This window comes from Lipotes vexillifer, unplaced genomic scaffold, assembly GCF_000442215.2.
Source record: "Lipotes vexillifer unplaced genomic scaffold, Lipotes_vexillifer_v1.1 scaffold512, whole genome shotgun sequence".
Lineage (NCBI taxonomy): Eukaryota > Metazoa > Chordata > Mammalia > Artiodactyla > Lipotidae > Lipotes > Lipotes vexillifer.
The window spans coordinates 580,439-596,270 of record NW_006787695.1 but is presented as its reverse complement, the minus strand read 5'-3'; the positions used below and the strand labels follow the sequence as shown (position 1 = coordinate 596,270).

Below are 15,832 nucleotides of genomic sequence, written 5' to 3'. Positions count from 1 at the left end.
TTAAAAAAAAAAAAAAAAAAAAAAAAAAGATGGGCTGCAGAGAGGAAAAACGTCCCCCGTCGTGGATGTGAAAAACTTTTCTATGCCCAAGGGAAGCCTTTTAAAAACAAAAAAGGACAACACACTCTTCTGATGTTCAAATGAATGGCTGTTTTGTTAGGCACTATGGTTTATATGTCTTCGCACAATATGGGCCACGCGTTACGAAAGGGTTTCTCTACATGCGCGTTTACACGTGCAGACTCTTTGCACGACGGGTGCAGCTGGGGGATGACGGCTACCCTCCGATAGGGTTGCCATACATGCCATTCTTTCTCGATGTTCCTCGTTGATTTCTGTCTCTCAGAGTCAGAGTCGGGCTGGGATCCTGTCTGTAAGAAGCACAGTGGCAGCCACATCTAGGTGTTGCTTTTCCCCCAGTTCCTGACAGCCGTGCATCTCTGGCCTGTTCCCCTTCTCACATCTGACAGCTCAAAGGCTCGAGATTTGCAGTGTTGAGACTTGAGGGAACACAGGACGCAGGAAGAGTGCTTTGGGGTTGTGGGTTGTGGCTATTGCTACTGGAGTGGAACACAACTTTGCGCCCCCCCCACCCCCGCAAAGTATCTCTTGGGCATGCGGATTATTTCGAGCTGAAAACAATCAAGGCCCAAAGACTCAAAGAAGAAACTCTGACCTTCTCACTCATAGCCTAAAAGAATTTAGAGGGAGGAGCTGTTCCTGGGACCCCTATCCTCACCAGAGATGTCTGCCCGTGATATGGGCCACCCGTGGTGGGGAAACAGCAGGCCCTGGAGACCAGGGTCCACCCTGTGTCCCATGGTCTCCGCAGGCTCAGCGAACACTTGTCTACCAACTTTTTCTTTTCCGTCTCCACGTCAACGGCCCTCCTTTACTTTGAAGTCCCAAGCCACTACCCCAACAGGCTCTTTCGCCTTTAGCTGAAGATGATAGCATTTAAGATGAGGGTTTGGACCATTTTGGGGAGTGACTCCGTTTTCCTGGGTCTCTCCCATGTGTCCAGGGGATTCAACCTTCGTGTGACTTTCTCCTGTTCATCTGTCTCATGTCCATTTCATTCTCAGACCAGCCAGAAGAGCCTGGAAGGATAAGGAAAATGTCTTCCTCCCCGACATGGCTTTCTGGAGAAATCATCTGAGCAGGTGCCCATCTTCCTTCCATCATTTAAAATCAAGATGAGTCGTTATCTTTGGGCCGCCCGCCCGCCCTCCTTCTCTGGTCCACATACCGAGGTGTATGGCAAGGATGTTCCGTGCCGTGATGCCTGAACAGAAGCGCACGGTATCCCAAACGCACGAGAGCCTCGCTGTGTTTTGCGGGCGAGCTTAGGACCCAGCAAGGGCTTTGCGGTTCTGACGGGGAGATGTGTTCTAGGGCAGGGGTCCCCAACACCCAGTACTGGTCCGCATCCTGTTAGGAACTGGGCCGCACAGCAGGCGATGAGCCGCCGTTCCCCCCCGCCCCCATCGCTTGCATTACCACCTGAAACCCACCATACACACACACCTTCCGTGGAAAAACTGTCTTCCACAAAACCAGTCCCCGGGGCCAAAAAGCTTGGGGACCGCTGTTCTAGGATCCTGATACCTGACTGCTGAACTTGTACACTGAACCTCTATGTAAACTGGTGACTTGTTGAATTTCTCTAGGGCAGGGCGGATGGCCAGTCTAGCTAGAACTCATCTGGAAAGGTCTGGTATTCTGGGATTTCGGGGCCGAACTGAGCCCTTAAGAAGACGTGAAACAGTGAATAATATCTAAGCAAGGGCACGACCATTTTCTACAGCTGTGAATTGGGTTGAAAAGGTAGGAGAAATATATGTGAGCCTAGCTCTCTGCTGCTCCAATGCACAAACACATGCGTGCGCGCACACACACACACACACACACACACACACACACACACACACACACACACACACACACACACACACCTGGAGGTCATCAGTGAGGTGCCAGGCAACTCATTCTTTGCCTAACTTCTGTAACTGCTCCCACAGACCCACTATCAGGATAAAAAAACTGCCCTGATGTGTTCTCAGCTCTGGCAAACAAGGCATCACAAGGTTCCAAGGCAAACTCATCTCAAGTCTCAGGAGCATCAGATAATGAGCAATGCGGGGAGGGGAGGACAGATGGGGTTAGGAGCGAGGAATGAGACAACTTACAGGGTCGAGCAAGTAAGTGGAGTGCGTCAGTCCCGAAAAATAGCGTGGCTGGACACCAGGTGATTCGGGAAGGAGGCCGGGGTCACAGTCTCTCTTTCCGTCCCCTGGGCTCCAGGGGAACTGCAATTTCATCCACGGGTAGGTCGAAAGATACAGGAAGCAACTGAGGGTGAAGTGTCTATTATCCGGCTCCCAATTCCTCACACGCCAAGCCGTTCTCGGATACCAGCTGCGTGTCCTAGAATTCAACTCAGTTCTGGTACTGTGCACCCAGAGTTAGCATCAGACCCCACGGGGTAAGGGCTCAGTCCCACAAGACCCCAACGGCAAGTCCAGGTGGCCACCTGTGCTTCTGACCGACCGGCTGCAGGTGGAAGGTTGCCACGACCTCTCCTTGGGTTTAATCTGCTAGAACGGCTCACAGAGTCAGGAACGTTTACGCGCCAGATCACCGGTTTATTATAAGAGGAGCTAACTCAGGAACAACCAGATGGGTCTGATGCAGAGGGTGAGACTTGGGGAGGGGGCAGGGGACCCCGACACCCTCTCCAGGCTGCACTCTCCCCAAATCTCTACGTGTTCACCAACACGGAAGCTCTCTGAACCTACTTTCTTGGGGTTTTATAGAGGCTTCATTACATAGGTCTGATTAACTCACTGGCCATTGGGAAGTGAACTCAACCTCCAGCCCCCCTCCGCTTCCCAAGGTCAGGGTGGGACTGACAGTTCCAACCCTCTAAGGGTAGGTTCCCCTGGTAACCAGCCCCCAGCCACAGGTGACCCGGGGGCTTTCCAAGACACCTTTATGGCTCTTGACACTTAGGAAATTTCAAGGGTTTTAGGAACTCTGTGCCAGGAACTGAGAAGACGACCAAATAAATATTTCTTAGGATAAATCACCGTATCACAATCTCAAATGTCACAAACAAGGGATAGAGTGGGGAGAACTATACCGACCGATAAAGATGGATGAAGATGCTCGTTCCACAAACATCTAATGAAATCAAACAAAACGTCAACCAACCATCATACCTACGAAAGCCACCGTACATTAAGCGGATAAGTCATTTTTACCTATGCTGATCACACGCAGAAGTGATCCGTCATCAGCTTGCTTACGAAGCAATACTTTTCAAATAAAGGCACCCATAACAAATAGAAATTATGGCTATAAAACAAACAAAACTCCTGAGGGCCCTGATGCCACCTTCCTTCTCCAAATCACGAAAATCAAATAAATTATCGAAAGGAAGAAAAACAATTCCTCAGATACATCTTTGCTTCAAAGCTCCACCAGTTAAGAGGTTTCTTGTATGGAAAGAAGTTGTAAAGAGTTGGGTATTATTAATGATCAGAACTAAACAAATATTCAAACAGTTCCTGACATCACGATTCCAAAACCAGTTACAGTCATCACTTGGTGCTTGTGGCTGATAGGAGGCAGTCCATGTGACCACAGAGGAATTAAACTCTTGAGTTTAGAAAATCAGAAACAGGATAAACTGCAGCAGCCAGTCTGTTCATCCAGTATTCTCATCAACTGCAGGACACTGTCTTTTGCACCGAGTCTATAAAAAAAAAAAAGTTCGAGGGCCCAAAGCAAGGTTTATCACGTCGCTACGAGAAAAGCACGCGTGTAGTGGATCTAAAAACAGAAAGCACGCGTGTAGTGGATCTAAAAGGCATGTTAGCATCACCAAGCAACATCTCCAGTAACTCATGATCACCCGTCTTTATTGACCTCACCACCCACTGGTTTTCTCTTTGTTTAGTGGATACGTCTGGACAAGGACCCACTTCGGGGACTTCCCTGGCGGCCCAGTGGTTGAGACTTAGCCTTCCAGTGCAGCGGGTGCGGGTTCGAGCCCTGGTCGGGGAAACTAAGATCCCACATGCCTCACAGCCGAAACACCAAAACACATAAAGCAGAAGCAATATTGTCACAAATTCAATAAGACTTAAAAAATGGTCCACATCAAAAAAAAAAAAAGAAATCTTAAAAAAAACAAAGGACCCACTTCATACCCGGCAATGTCCTATCTTGGACACACTGGAAAGGGCGTCTCCCGTTTGGCCTGTCATGAGCCTTGTGGGAAGCAGGGGAACCGCCTCTAAACACCGAACACAGAAGAGGGGCGTGTCCCAGCAAGATGGGAAGGGTTGGCCAGGTGTATCTGTGGTCAAAGGAGGCTGGGGACAGACACACAGGGAAGTTGGAAACTGAGGCACCAGTCAAACCCTAGAGTTGTGGACGCACCGCAGAGAGTCTGCATTTTGTCGAGGGCAGGAAGGACAGTCATTGACGGGACTGGAAAGCAAAGGATGACAGTGGGGTTTTCATGTCAGAAAGGAGCCCCAGTCTCCAATCAAGAGCGGATGAGCCCTGGGTAGGCGACTGAGAAGAAAGAGAGGGGACCCAGATGAACAAAGGTGCGTGGACTTTGGAGATGTGACTTAGAAGAGGAAAGGGCAGGTCTGGAAAAGATGAAAACTCTAACTCGAAAAGATCCATGCACCCCTGTGTGCACAGCAGCAGTAGTCACTACAGCCAAGACATGGAAGCAACAGAAGTGTCCATCGACAGAGGACTGGATAAAGAAGACGTGGTACGTGTATACACAGTGGACTACCACTGAGCCATGAAAAAGAATGGAACAATGCCGCTTGCAGCAGCATGGATGGACCTGGAGATGATCATGGTACGTGAGGTCAGTCAGACAGAGAAAGACAAACGTTATACAATATCACTCTTATGTGAAATCTAAAAAGTAACAGAAATGAATCTACGTACAAAACAGAAACAGACTCACAGACACAGAAGCATGGACGGACCTAGAGATGATCATATTGAGTGAAGTGAGCCAGAAAGAGAAAGACAAATGCCATATGATGTCACTTAGATGCGGGATCTAAAATATAATACAAACGAACTTACTTACACAACAGAAATAGACTCACTGACACAGAAAACAAACTTATGGTTACCAAAGGGGAAGCGGGGGGAGGGATTAAAAACTAGGGGTTTGGGGTTAACACATACACACCACTCTATATAAAATAACCAATAAGGACCTACTGTACAGCACAGGGAACTGTACTCAATATCTTATAATAATCTATAATGGAAAAGAATAGGAAAAAAGTTTTATATAAATATATGAACCTGAATCACTTTGCTGTACACACGAAACGAGCACAATATTGTAAATCAATTATAGTTCAAAGAATTAAAAAAAAAAGAGGAAGAGGAAAGGGCAGAAGCCCTGGTTAGAGTGAACACAGCAGCAAAGAAAAGGAAATCAAAAACAGTGCCTGGGGGTGGGGGTGGGGGGGACCCAGGAGCTGGAAGGGCCATTTGGCGGGGGGGTCCAAAGGAGGAACGGATTGGAGGTGTGGGGCAAAGGGGAAGGTCAAGAATTCCTCTCCAACGCGAGGACCCTGAACTGCCTGCAGAGACATCTGGGCAGAAGGGACCAGGCACCAGGTGGGTGGATGAGTCTAGCTTGGAAGGAGCAGGTGTGAGTGAGAAGCTGAGCTTAGGAGTCTAGAGTGTCTAGTGTGCAGCAAGCGTGACGACAGCGCATGATTTTGGGAGCACGTGCACACATTCACACACGTCCGTCCCCTATACCACGTCCGCTCCCTGGTCCTCCCACCTCTACCTTGCATGGCCCACGGCCCAGCTTCTCTCCAAGGAAAATCTAAGAGACCTCCCTCCCTCTCTGTATGCCCTCACCCCTGCCCTGCCTCCTGGAACGCGTCCACCCAAAATGCCCAGGAGGGATCTCTATGAAGCAGAGTTAAAAACAGTGAGAGGCAAAAAAAAAGTGTATAATATGCTGCAAGGATGCCACACTCTGTGTGTGCGCGTGCGCGTGCGCACAGAGCTCTTTAAGCACAGGGAGGACAGAAGGCATCACACCAAACTGTCCACGTGGTGACCTGGTGATGACGGAGGGACAAAGGAAGAAAGAAAAGGGAATGAGGCAAGCTGAGAAAAAAAAAAGAAAAGAAAAGAAAAGCAGAGAAGGAAGAGAAAATGCTTAAGCACCCTCCACGGGCAGGAAAGAGAATGAGATGTCGAAAATGCACTCAAGGAGTTGAAGCTGGGACTGAGACATCTGTACACCTGTGTTCACAGCAGCATTACAACGGCCAAGAGGTGGAAGCAACCCAAGTGTCCATGGATGCGTGATGGATATAAACAAATGTGTTCCAGTCACACAATGGAATATTACTCAGCCATGAAAAAGGAAGGCAATTGTGATACCGGCTACAATGTGGATGCACCCTGAGAACACGATGCTGGGTGAGAGAAGCCAGACCCAAAAGGACACACAGTGTGTGATTCCACTCAGAGGAGGTCCCTAGAGTTGTCACACTCATCAGAAAGCAGATGGTGGGGCTGGGGGAGGTGGAGGGGGACGCAGTGTTTCATGGGCACCATGAGTTCCAACTTTGCAAGATGAAAAGGTTCTGGAGATGATGGTTGGGATGGCTGCACGATGTGGATGGACTTAATGTCACTGAATTATACACTTAAAAATCGTCAAGATGGCAGACGAATGGATAATGAAGATGTGGCACAGGTATACAATGGAATATTACTCGGCCATAAAAAGAAACAAAGTTAAGTTACTTGTAGTGAGGTGGATGGACCTAGAGTCTGTCATACAGAGTGAAGTAAGTCAGAAAGAGAAAAACAAATATCGTATGCTAACACATATATATGGAATGTAAAAAAAAAATGTCATGAAGAACCTAGGGCTAAGACAGGAATAAAGACACAGACCTACTAGAAAATGGACTTGAGGACACGGGGAGGGGGAAGGGTAAGCTGTGACAAAGTGAGAGAGAGGCATGGACATATATACACTACCAAACGTAAGGTAGATAGCTAGTGGGAAGCAGCCGCAGAGCACAGGGAGATCAGCTCGGTGCTTTGTGACCACCTAGAGGGGTGGGATAGGGAGGGTGGGAGGGAGGGAGACGCAAGAGGGAAGAGATATGGGGATATATGTATATGTATAGCTGATTCACTTTGTTATAAAGCAGAAACTAACACACCACTGTAAAGCAATTATACTCCAATAAAGATGTTAAAAAAAAAGTCAAGATGGTAAATTTTACGTGAGGTACATTTTACCACGATTAAAAAATTAAAATTGAAAAAATGCATTGGAGAGAACATATTAATCAATTATTCCATAAACAGCAAAAAAAAAAAAAAAAAAAAAAAAGTGGCCGTCATTGACAACGAGTAGGAACACACCGGCAGAGACGTCAGCTCTGAGCTCAAAGAAGCACTTTCCACCTTTGATTATTGTCTTTTACTTGCAAAGTCTGCAGTGAGCACCTCCCTTGTGGCATTTTAATTAACTTAAAAGTCAGCCTCATCTAGCTGGAGACACCTAACTTTAAAGTTGGTCACAATTTCTCCAGATGCTGCCGTAAAGCTGGGCTCTGCCATTAAAAGGAGAAAATGGAAAACCACTCACGTCACCCTTTCTTGAGCCCCATCGCCTGGCGCAATCTGAGGTTCTGGAACATCCCTTCCAGTTTCCGAACCGGCTCCATGGTAACCAGTGCCCCCGGCCGCCCGCCGAGGTGACCTGAACTTGTTTCGTCGTGCCCCAGCCCAGGCTCCCCCTGTTGTGGTTCCCAGGGGTCCCAAAGCTCGGTGGCTCCATCTGATGTCTTCCCAAAGACGACCACTCGCTCGCTCTCTCTTCCGAGACGGCTCCCTGGAAACTGCCCCACCTGGAACCCTGTCTCTCCCGTCCAACTTCCCAGGCGTGTGCCAGGCCAGTACACCGCTGTGGAAGGCGGGGACGGGGTGACCTCGTGCTCCGTCCTCACACCCCAGTGCCCAGCTGAACGTACAGGGAAGCGCACCTCCGAGGTGCCCGGGCGCACCGTGTGTCCATCTAACCTCCCCAGAGGTGCCCTGGGGGCCCGTTCCCATCTCCTCTCCCCGCTCCTGAGCTACACACCAGCATCAATGCTGGAGCTCCCCCCGAAGTCCAGCCTTGCGTCCAAGGCGGACTCAGGTCCCTCCCCATGTCCCAGCCTCCTGGCTGACCCGTGGCCCCTGCACCAAGCATTCCCCCCACCTGTCAGCCAACAAATGCCTTCTCCTTCTGCGAGATTCTGCTGCAGCATCCTCAGCGGCTTAGGATCTCCCGCCCCAAAGGGCTGACGATTGCGTCCTTACCAACCACGCTGGGATCTACCAGAGTCTCATCGGGAACTTCACAGTTTCCCTCCATCAGAATACAAACCTCCCTTTAATAAGCATCCACCTTGCCACATCCCCCAAAATTCAAAATGGACACTTCATTACGTTCGGACAAAGCACAGAACAAGGAATTGGGAAGTGGCCGTGTTCCTTCTGCCACAGCTGTCCCTTGCAGGCGATGGTGAAAGAGGAAAGACTTTTGCTTCTGAAACTCAAGTGCAGAGGGGTCAAGGGAAGTCAGAACAGGGTGTTCATTCCTCCTTAACTATCAGCAAAGCCGAGGAACAGTTCTACTGACTACCCGCCCATGTGCCGATGGAGATGCACACCAGACTCAAGTCTGAGGGCAGGAAGAAAGACCTTTCCTTTAGGCTATGGGCTCGTCCTCTCCAGACTAAGACCCAATTTCCTCTACGTGGAGATCCAAGCTGTCATTTCGCCCATAACGAGAAGGATGTGCCCCATGGGTGATGGACCTCTGAGTTCTTTCATACCCAGATCTGTAGGGGAAAAGCCAATGAAACATGGCTGGCTAGCTGGGTCTTCTGCTGTGCAATGAGTGACACGGCACTGGGACTGTCATTGGGTCCACAGGCTCATCACCAAGACTAAACGATGGAACTCCACGTGCAGGGCCTGGGACAGGAAAGTGAGGATGCACCCACACCCACCTAATCTCTGTGCGTGCCCCTATCACAGGCGTTATCAACCAACCATCCATCCATCATTCCACCCATCCATCCATCCATCAGCCTATCTAGTCTGTTTGTCTACCATCTGTGTATCCATCCATCCATCCATCCACCCACCCATCCATCTATCCAAATATCTTCCTATCAATCTGTTTATCTCACTATCTATTTCTATACCACCTGCCTATTCATCCTGTCTTCCTTTCTTCCTTCCATCCATCCATCCACACATTCTTTCTATCTATCCATCCATCTATCTATCCATCCATCCATCCATCCATCCATCCATCCATCATCCATCTAACATTCTTTCTATCTATCCATCCATCTATCTATCCATCCATCCATCCATCCATCCATCCATCCATCCATCCATCCATCTATCTATCTATCTATCTATCTAGGCAGTGGTCTGTAATCAGGACTATTTCACTCCCTGGGACATTTCCTGTCAACGTCTAAAGACATTTTTGGCCATCACACCACGGAGGGAGTGTGCTCCTGGCACTGAGCGGGGAGACACCAGGGATGCTGCTAAACCCCCTCTACTACACAGAAGAGCCGCCACCACAAAGAATTTCCCATCCCCATTGTCAGTGGTGCCCAGGTGAGAACGCCTGTCCTGGATCCCACCAACTCTAAGATGCCAGCGATTTCTATACGCACAAAGGGCAGGGAGCAGACACAGGGTCATGGTCTAGGGGCGGGACACAAGCCTTCCTCCCCGGGACACCTTGACTGTGTCACAATCCTTCTACACCGAGTTTGTCAGCTCTTCTAAAATTATCTCCACGCTGGCTGAACTGGTCTTCAGGATGGCTTTATCCCAGAACGGAATGCATTCTCTGATGTGTACGTAATGAACGTCCTGGCCGACTTTCAACAACGCAACCAGCAGCACTTCGAATACCGAACGCTAATAACACCGTGGGCGAACTTGCCCAATCGTTTGAGTGGAAGTTGAAACTTGAGTCTTTGTTCGGCGTGATACCCGGGATCATCGATCGGTATTCCACGTGGCTTCCCGTGAATGCAAGTGAGGCTCACTCAACACTTCTGGACAGTATGAAAGGCAGATGCTGGGAGAAACAACTCATTTCCAAGAGAAACTGCACAGCTGGGGGGATTCGATACCTGCTTCCCTCGTGGTCTCTTCCCACTAAATCCGGTGCCCCATCCAGTGGCCCTGGGCACCCTACTCCCCCCGTTCGCGGGGCTGGTCAGATACAGCGCTCTCCCCCTGTTACGTGTGGGGCACCTCTAGAGTCTGCTGACCCTGGATCAATTTAATCCCAGTTTTCAAACACCGCCGGGTCCCTCAAGTGATAATGCACAGAAAACTTCCAAAGGCTACAAATACTTTTATAATAAGACCCCTGTGCACCGAAAGACCTGCACTTAGCAAGTCACTAAGCAGTAGTGTCCACCCCAAAATCTATATGCTGAAGCCCTAACCCCCAGGACCTCAGCATGTGGCTGGATTTGGAGATGGGGTCTTTAAAAAGGGGATGAACGTGCAATGAGGTCACTAGGCTGGGTCCTGATGCCGTAGGGCTGGGGTCCTTATAGGAAGACGAGGCCAGGACACAGACACGCAGCGGGACAGCCTTGTGGACTAAAGGACCAGGAAAAATTCCTGCCTGTTGGCCGTAGCACGGTTGGACCTGACATATAAAAAGACTACACTGAGGTGTGCCTGCACCCAGTGAGCTGTATGGCAACAGGAATATCAAGGTAGCAAAGAGACCGTCAGATTACAGAGCTACCACAGGGCAGAGAGATCACTCTTTAAAATTAGAGAAAAGCCGATTTAGATAACCTGGGGTCAAGTTCCATCCCACTGAAGCTAGGGCTTACAGCCTTTGTGATGGAAACAATTTAGGTACTTATCCAAAAGCAAGGAACATGGGAATACAGAATCTGCGTCCCTCTGGATTCGGCAGTCTACCCTACCAGATGAGGAAACCGCCTGATGAGCTGTCCAGGAGTAAAGGAAGCAGAGTTATCTGACTAAAGCTCTGTTTTTCACGGTCCTCCTTTTCCCTATTCCCTTTTAACCTCCCCAAGCTCAAGGATTCTATGCTGGGGACTCCTCTGACGTAGTTAGAAAGCATCTCCAGAGCCCATCACCTAGGCTGGTCCCCACTCCAGGAGACGACGGGGTGTGTGTTACTTTGCTGGGGCCGGCGTAACAAAAGACCACAAACTGGGTGGCTTTAACAACAGAAATGCATCCTGTCATAGCTCTGGAGGCTAGAAGCGCAAGGTCAGGGTGTTGGTGGGCGTGGTTCCTTCTAGAATCTCCAGGGAAGGATCCAGCCTAGCTTCTCCTATAGCTTCTGGTGGTTGCCAGCAATCCCTGGGGTTCCTCGGCTTGTGGCCGCATCACCCCCCATCTCCACCTCTGTCTTCACGTGGCCCTCTCCTGTGTGTGTGTCTTTGTGTATCTTCTCCGCTTGTCACAAGGGCACTCATCACATCGGATGGAGAGCCCACCTTACTCCTATAGGACCTCGACCTACATCTTGATTACACCTACAAGGAAAGACCCAACTTCCAAATAAGGTCACATTCACGGGCACTGGGGGTCAGGACATCAACGTATCTTTTGCGGGGCGGGGGGACACAACACACAATTCAACCCACAACAAGGTGGAGTTCCCAGAATGGAAGCCATCCCCCAAGCTTCCCTAGAGCATCACCCTAATGTTTCCAGGGGGACGTGCCTGATCCCAGAAAATATGCGTTGAGGTGACCTCGGCAACCCCGCCAGCCGCTGGGCGGCATGCCCAGCACCCACGCACAGCCCTGGAAAGCACTCCTCCCACTGGCTCCTTCCCTCTTTGCCAAACTTGTGTCTTCTCGACACCCATGTCTCGGACTTTTCGTTTTCACCATCAATTCCACCTGCTTCTCTTCCGTGTTCTCCTAATTTCACTGCAGACACATAACAGATCACGCCACTTGGTTTCCAGAGCAAACCGGAACCCAGCGGCCAGGTGCCCCGTCTTCCTGAGAAAACTCAGCCACAAAGCACCCTCGGGGACACACCCTGGGGTCCAGGCTTGAGACTTCCTGTATTTGGTAAAAGCCCAAGACCGTTCTCCTAAATCCCGTGAGAATGACTTGGCAACAGATAAAGGAGTCCACGTCTCCTTTACAAGATGTGTACTGAAAACCCTAGCCAACTGAAGTGTTTACCCAGAATCACTATTTCAGTTTCTAGAAGAGACACCACAAGTCTTTCCAGAAGATCTACACGCATGAGATTTTCTACCCACCTTCCCACCACCTCCCAGCAAAGAGGAGACTCAGACCTGAACAGGGAGGGGTGGTGGCTCTGCTGCACCGGCTAGTTTTTTTTTGTTTCTTTCGATTTTAATGACTCAACGGCATGAGACTCTTTTGACCCGTCCACACTGGCCCAACACGGCCACTGGGCTTCATAAAAGGAAAGTAAGACAAGAAGTCAGCTGCTTCCCTTCCGTCACCCGTCAAACGTGCCACCCGTCCCTGCTCCAAATGACATGCTGTTTCGGGCCCTGGGGACATTGCTCCGGTGGCTGTGAGCTGACAGGTGTTATCTCCCTGCACTGGGGCACATGCAAGATGCTCCAAGAGCAGGGTGGAGGCGCCTGTCTCTGTGTACAGGCAGGTGTATCACAGAAGAAAGGCAGGTGAGGGTGAGGTGGGAGAGGCAGGGGGTGGGGAGAGGCAGATGAAGGAGGCACCACAGGCGGGCGGGTGGCCCTGCGGTGACAACATGGATGGCACCTCCCACCTTCTACTGCAGGTCACTTTCCTGGGATGATGGAGGGAAGAGCTTCTGAAAAGAGCCAGAGGCAGAGGCAGAGCCTGGGAGGAGCCGTTTCTAGGCCACTGAGCCCCTGGGGTCATTCCCTGCGGATGTGTCAGCACAGACGCAGGTCATCGGAGGGCCGTGCGGGTGAAGGGATCACTACGGCTGTAGTTAAAGCAAAGAACGCCTCGAAAGAGGCAAGTCTGGGAGGCCAAGAACAGCTGGGCACTCAGGCCAGAGAGGGGGGCCCACACCAGGCTGGGCTGGGAGGGGTCGGGGGCTGCGAAGGGGCGTGAGGAAGGCGGCGGAAGGGGTGGGAAGCGGGGCAAGGCCCCCGGGGATGGGGACGGAGAGCCCTCTGTGGACGCCCACACCTGAGGCCCCTGAGTGGAAAATGGCCTTACCCTCCGCCAGCAAAGAGCGTGGCAGAAAGAGGGATCCATTCGGCCCACACTGGGCACCTTCACCTGGAAGGTTCTATGAGGCATCGACATGGGGCCACTGAACGGTCAGCTAGAACCCAAGAAAGGATGTGAGTGAGCAGAGGTGAGCAGGTGACTGAGGTCCCAGGAAGACCGACTGGACGGGCTGTCCAGGGAGCTGGGGGTGGGAGGAGGGGACAGAGCCTCTGGCGGGGCCCCAGGTGGCCCTGCGGACACGCGGCTGGTGCAGGTGCGGGGGGGTGGCGCCAGGCGTGCCACCCTGGGCAGGCACTTGTGGGAACGGCGCCTTTCTCCGCGAGACCGGGAGCTGAGATGTCTCAGCAGAGGGTGACCCGCTGTGACCGCACTCCATCATCCCACCTGCCGCAGGAAAATCCACCTGGGGTCCGGGAGGGGGGGACCTGGCGAAGGGGACTCACAGCTTGACCAGGAACGGGTGGCTGACTTCCTTCAGCACCGATTTCTCGTTGTGCACGTGCTGTTCCTGCTTCAGGCGGATGACGTCCGGGATACTCATCACCTTCAGGGCGAAGAAACGTGTGCTCTGCTTCTCGCGGACCAGCTGCACGCGACCGAACGTCCCCGTACCTGCAGTGGGGAGAGGCGGTGTGAGCAGCCACGGCCCCCAGGACGGGAGACCAGCACCCCGACCTCAAGACAACCTGGAGGCTCGGGCAACTCAGTAATGGGCGATACACCTGGTGCGAGGGCTGCGTGACAGGCACCTGTCTGGAACGGTCAAGCGAACTGACACGCACACAGGAGCACTTGCCCCCGAACTGTTCTTTAATAGGGGCGACTGGCCATCCTTTCTGCAAATGAGTCATCCCAGAGGAAACACGCACACAAACACACACGCAGGGCAAGGCAGAATGGAAAAGGATGCTAAATACATTCCTTCGATGTGTCTTTTTCTTTACGTTTTCTAAATCAAGACAAGACACAGAAAATAAAATTACGGTTACCAGAGGGGATAGCAGGGGGTGGGGAGAGAGAAATTAGGAGTTTGGGATTAGCAGATACACACTACTGTATATAAAACAGGTGAACAACAAGGACCTACTGTATAGCGCGGGGAACTCGACTCAACATCTTATAATAACCCATAATAGGAAAGAACCTGGAAAAGAATAGATATGCGTATGGTATAACCGCATCACCTTGCTGTGCACCTGAACCTAACACAACATTGTGAACTAACTATACTGCAAGTTAAAAACTTGGATTAAAAAATAAAAAATCAGAAGATAAGTCTTGCCCTGAAAAACTTGTGAGTATCCCTGCCAGGTTCCTATTTATCCCACGACGCACTGTACGAGAGGCTAATAAACTCAAAACGTGTAGTACACGTGTTGGTGATTGCCACCGTCCTGTTAAAACAAAACAAAACAAAACGAAAAAGGCTAAGGGTAACACACCCCTCCTCACAAGCTGCTTCCTTTAAGCCACGAACGCCAGCTAAGCGCACTCAGTGTTTCTGTTAACACTTGCCAAGGGTGAGAATCCAGTGATGCAGATACTAACAGAGAGAAAAGTTTTAGAAGTGCAGCCACTGCAAACGTGAAAGGAAATCAACAGGATAAATGTCAAAGGAGACCAAACCCTCTTGTGTACCATGTTGCGACACTGTGAACCCAACGTCTCCCCGCCTTCGGCCTCCCGCCGGCTCTTTTCCATCCTCTGAGCCTCACTGTGGGGTGGGGTCCAGCCGCCACCCCTCCCCCAGGCCGGCAATCACTTAAGGCACCTCTGAGATCAAAGTTCCGAAGGCATTTTATCTACGGCCAGAGAAATAGTAAAGTTGGGGGCAGAAAAAATGACATCTGTGTGTGTGACCCTCTGGAAGCTTATCCACGACGGCTGTCCTTTCCGCCCCTGTTTATCGAAGAAATAACGCAGGGGAAGGGCTCTCCCAGGGGAAGGAGGTGTGGAAAACGGCCAACGAACTGGGGCTCCCTGGGTGGAAAAATGGTAATCAACGTGATGAGAAAGCAGCAAAAAAGGAATTCAAGGATGGCTCGAAGACCAAAAAGACCTTCAACACAACCATGCAGCCGCCACCTTTCTCCTCTTTCATAGAGTTGGGAATGCCATTTATGGCACATGGTAACACGGAGAGGAAAACAAAGTTATACCTAAGCAATACATCTGGGGGGTATTACAATATACTACAAATTAAAATTCTCCAGCTGCAAAATAAGTAAGTTACATCTACTGGCTTACGCAGCTGGGGTGAGGGACATTGCTAAGTCACCTTGGCTTTTAAAGGAAGTTCCCAATCGTGAATATTTTATTATTGCGCAAGTAGAAAGTGATGTACAAACATGAAGGAAAGAAATCGTGCCAGAAGAAGCAAATGATGAGCCCCAGTACAGTTTTTAAAAGTACATCGTCATCAAAAGATCAGAAGTAAAAACAGAATTGTATCACAGTTAGGCAGCGTTGACAAAGTTCTGTGCAATCAGATCAAC

The 15,832-nt window shown here is 50.5% G+C and overlaps 1 protein-coding gene across 1 annotated transcript in view; it reads right to left on the bottom strand.

Moving 5' to 3' along the window:
- PRKX (protein kinase cAMP-dependent X-linked catalytic subunit) overlaps positions 1-15,832 on the bottom strand; it is a 79,519-nt gene that overhangs the window by 32,414 nt on the left and 31,273 nt on the right. The window contains exon 2 of the mRNA XM_007460483.1: positions 13,781-13,949. Coding sequence (XP_007460545.1) covers positions 13,781-13,949 — 169 coding nt within the window. The remainder of the gene's footprint in view (positions 1-13,780; positions 13,950-15,832) is intronic.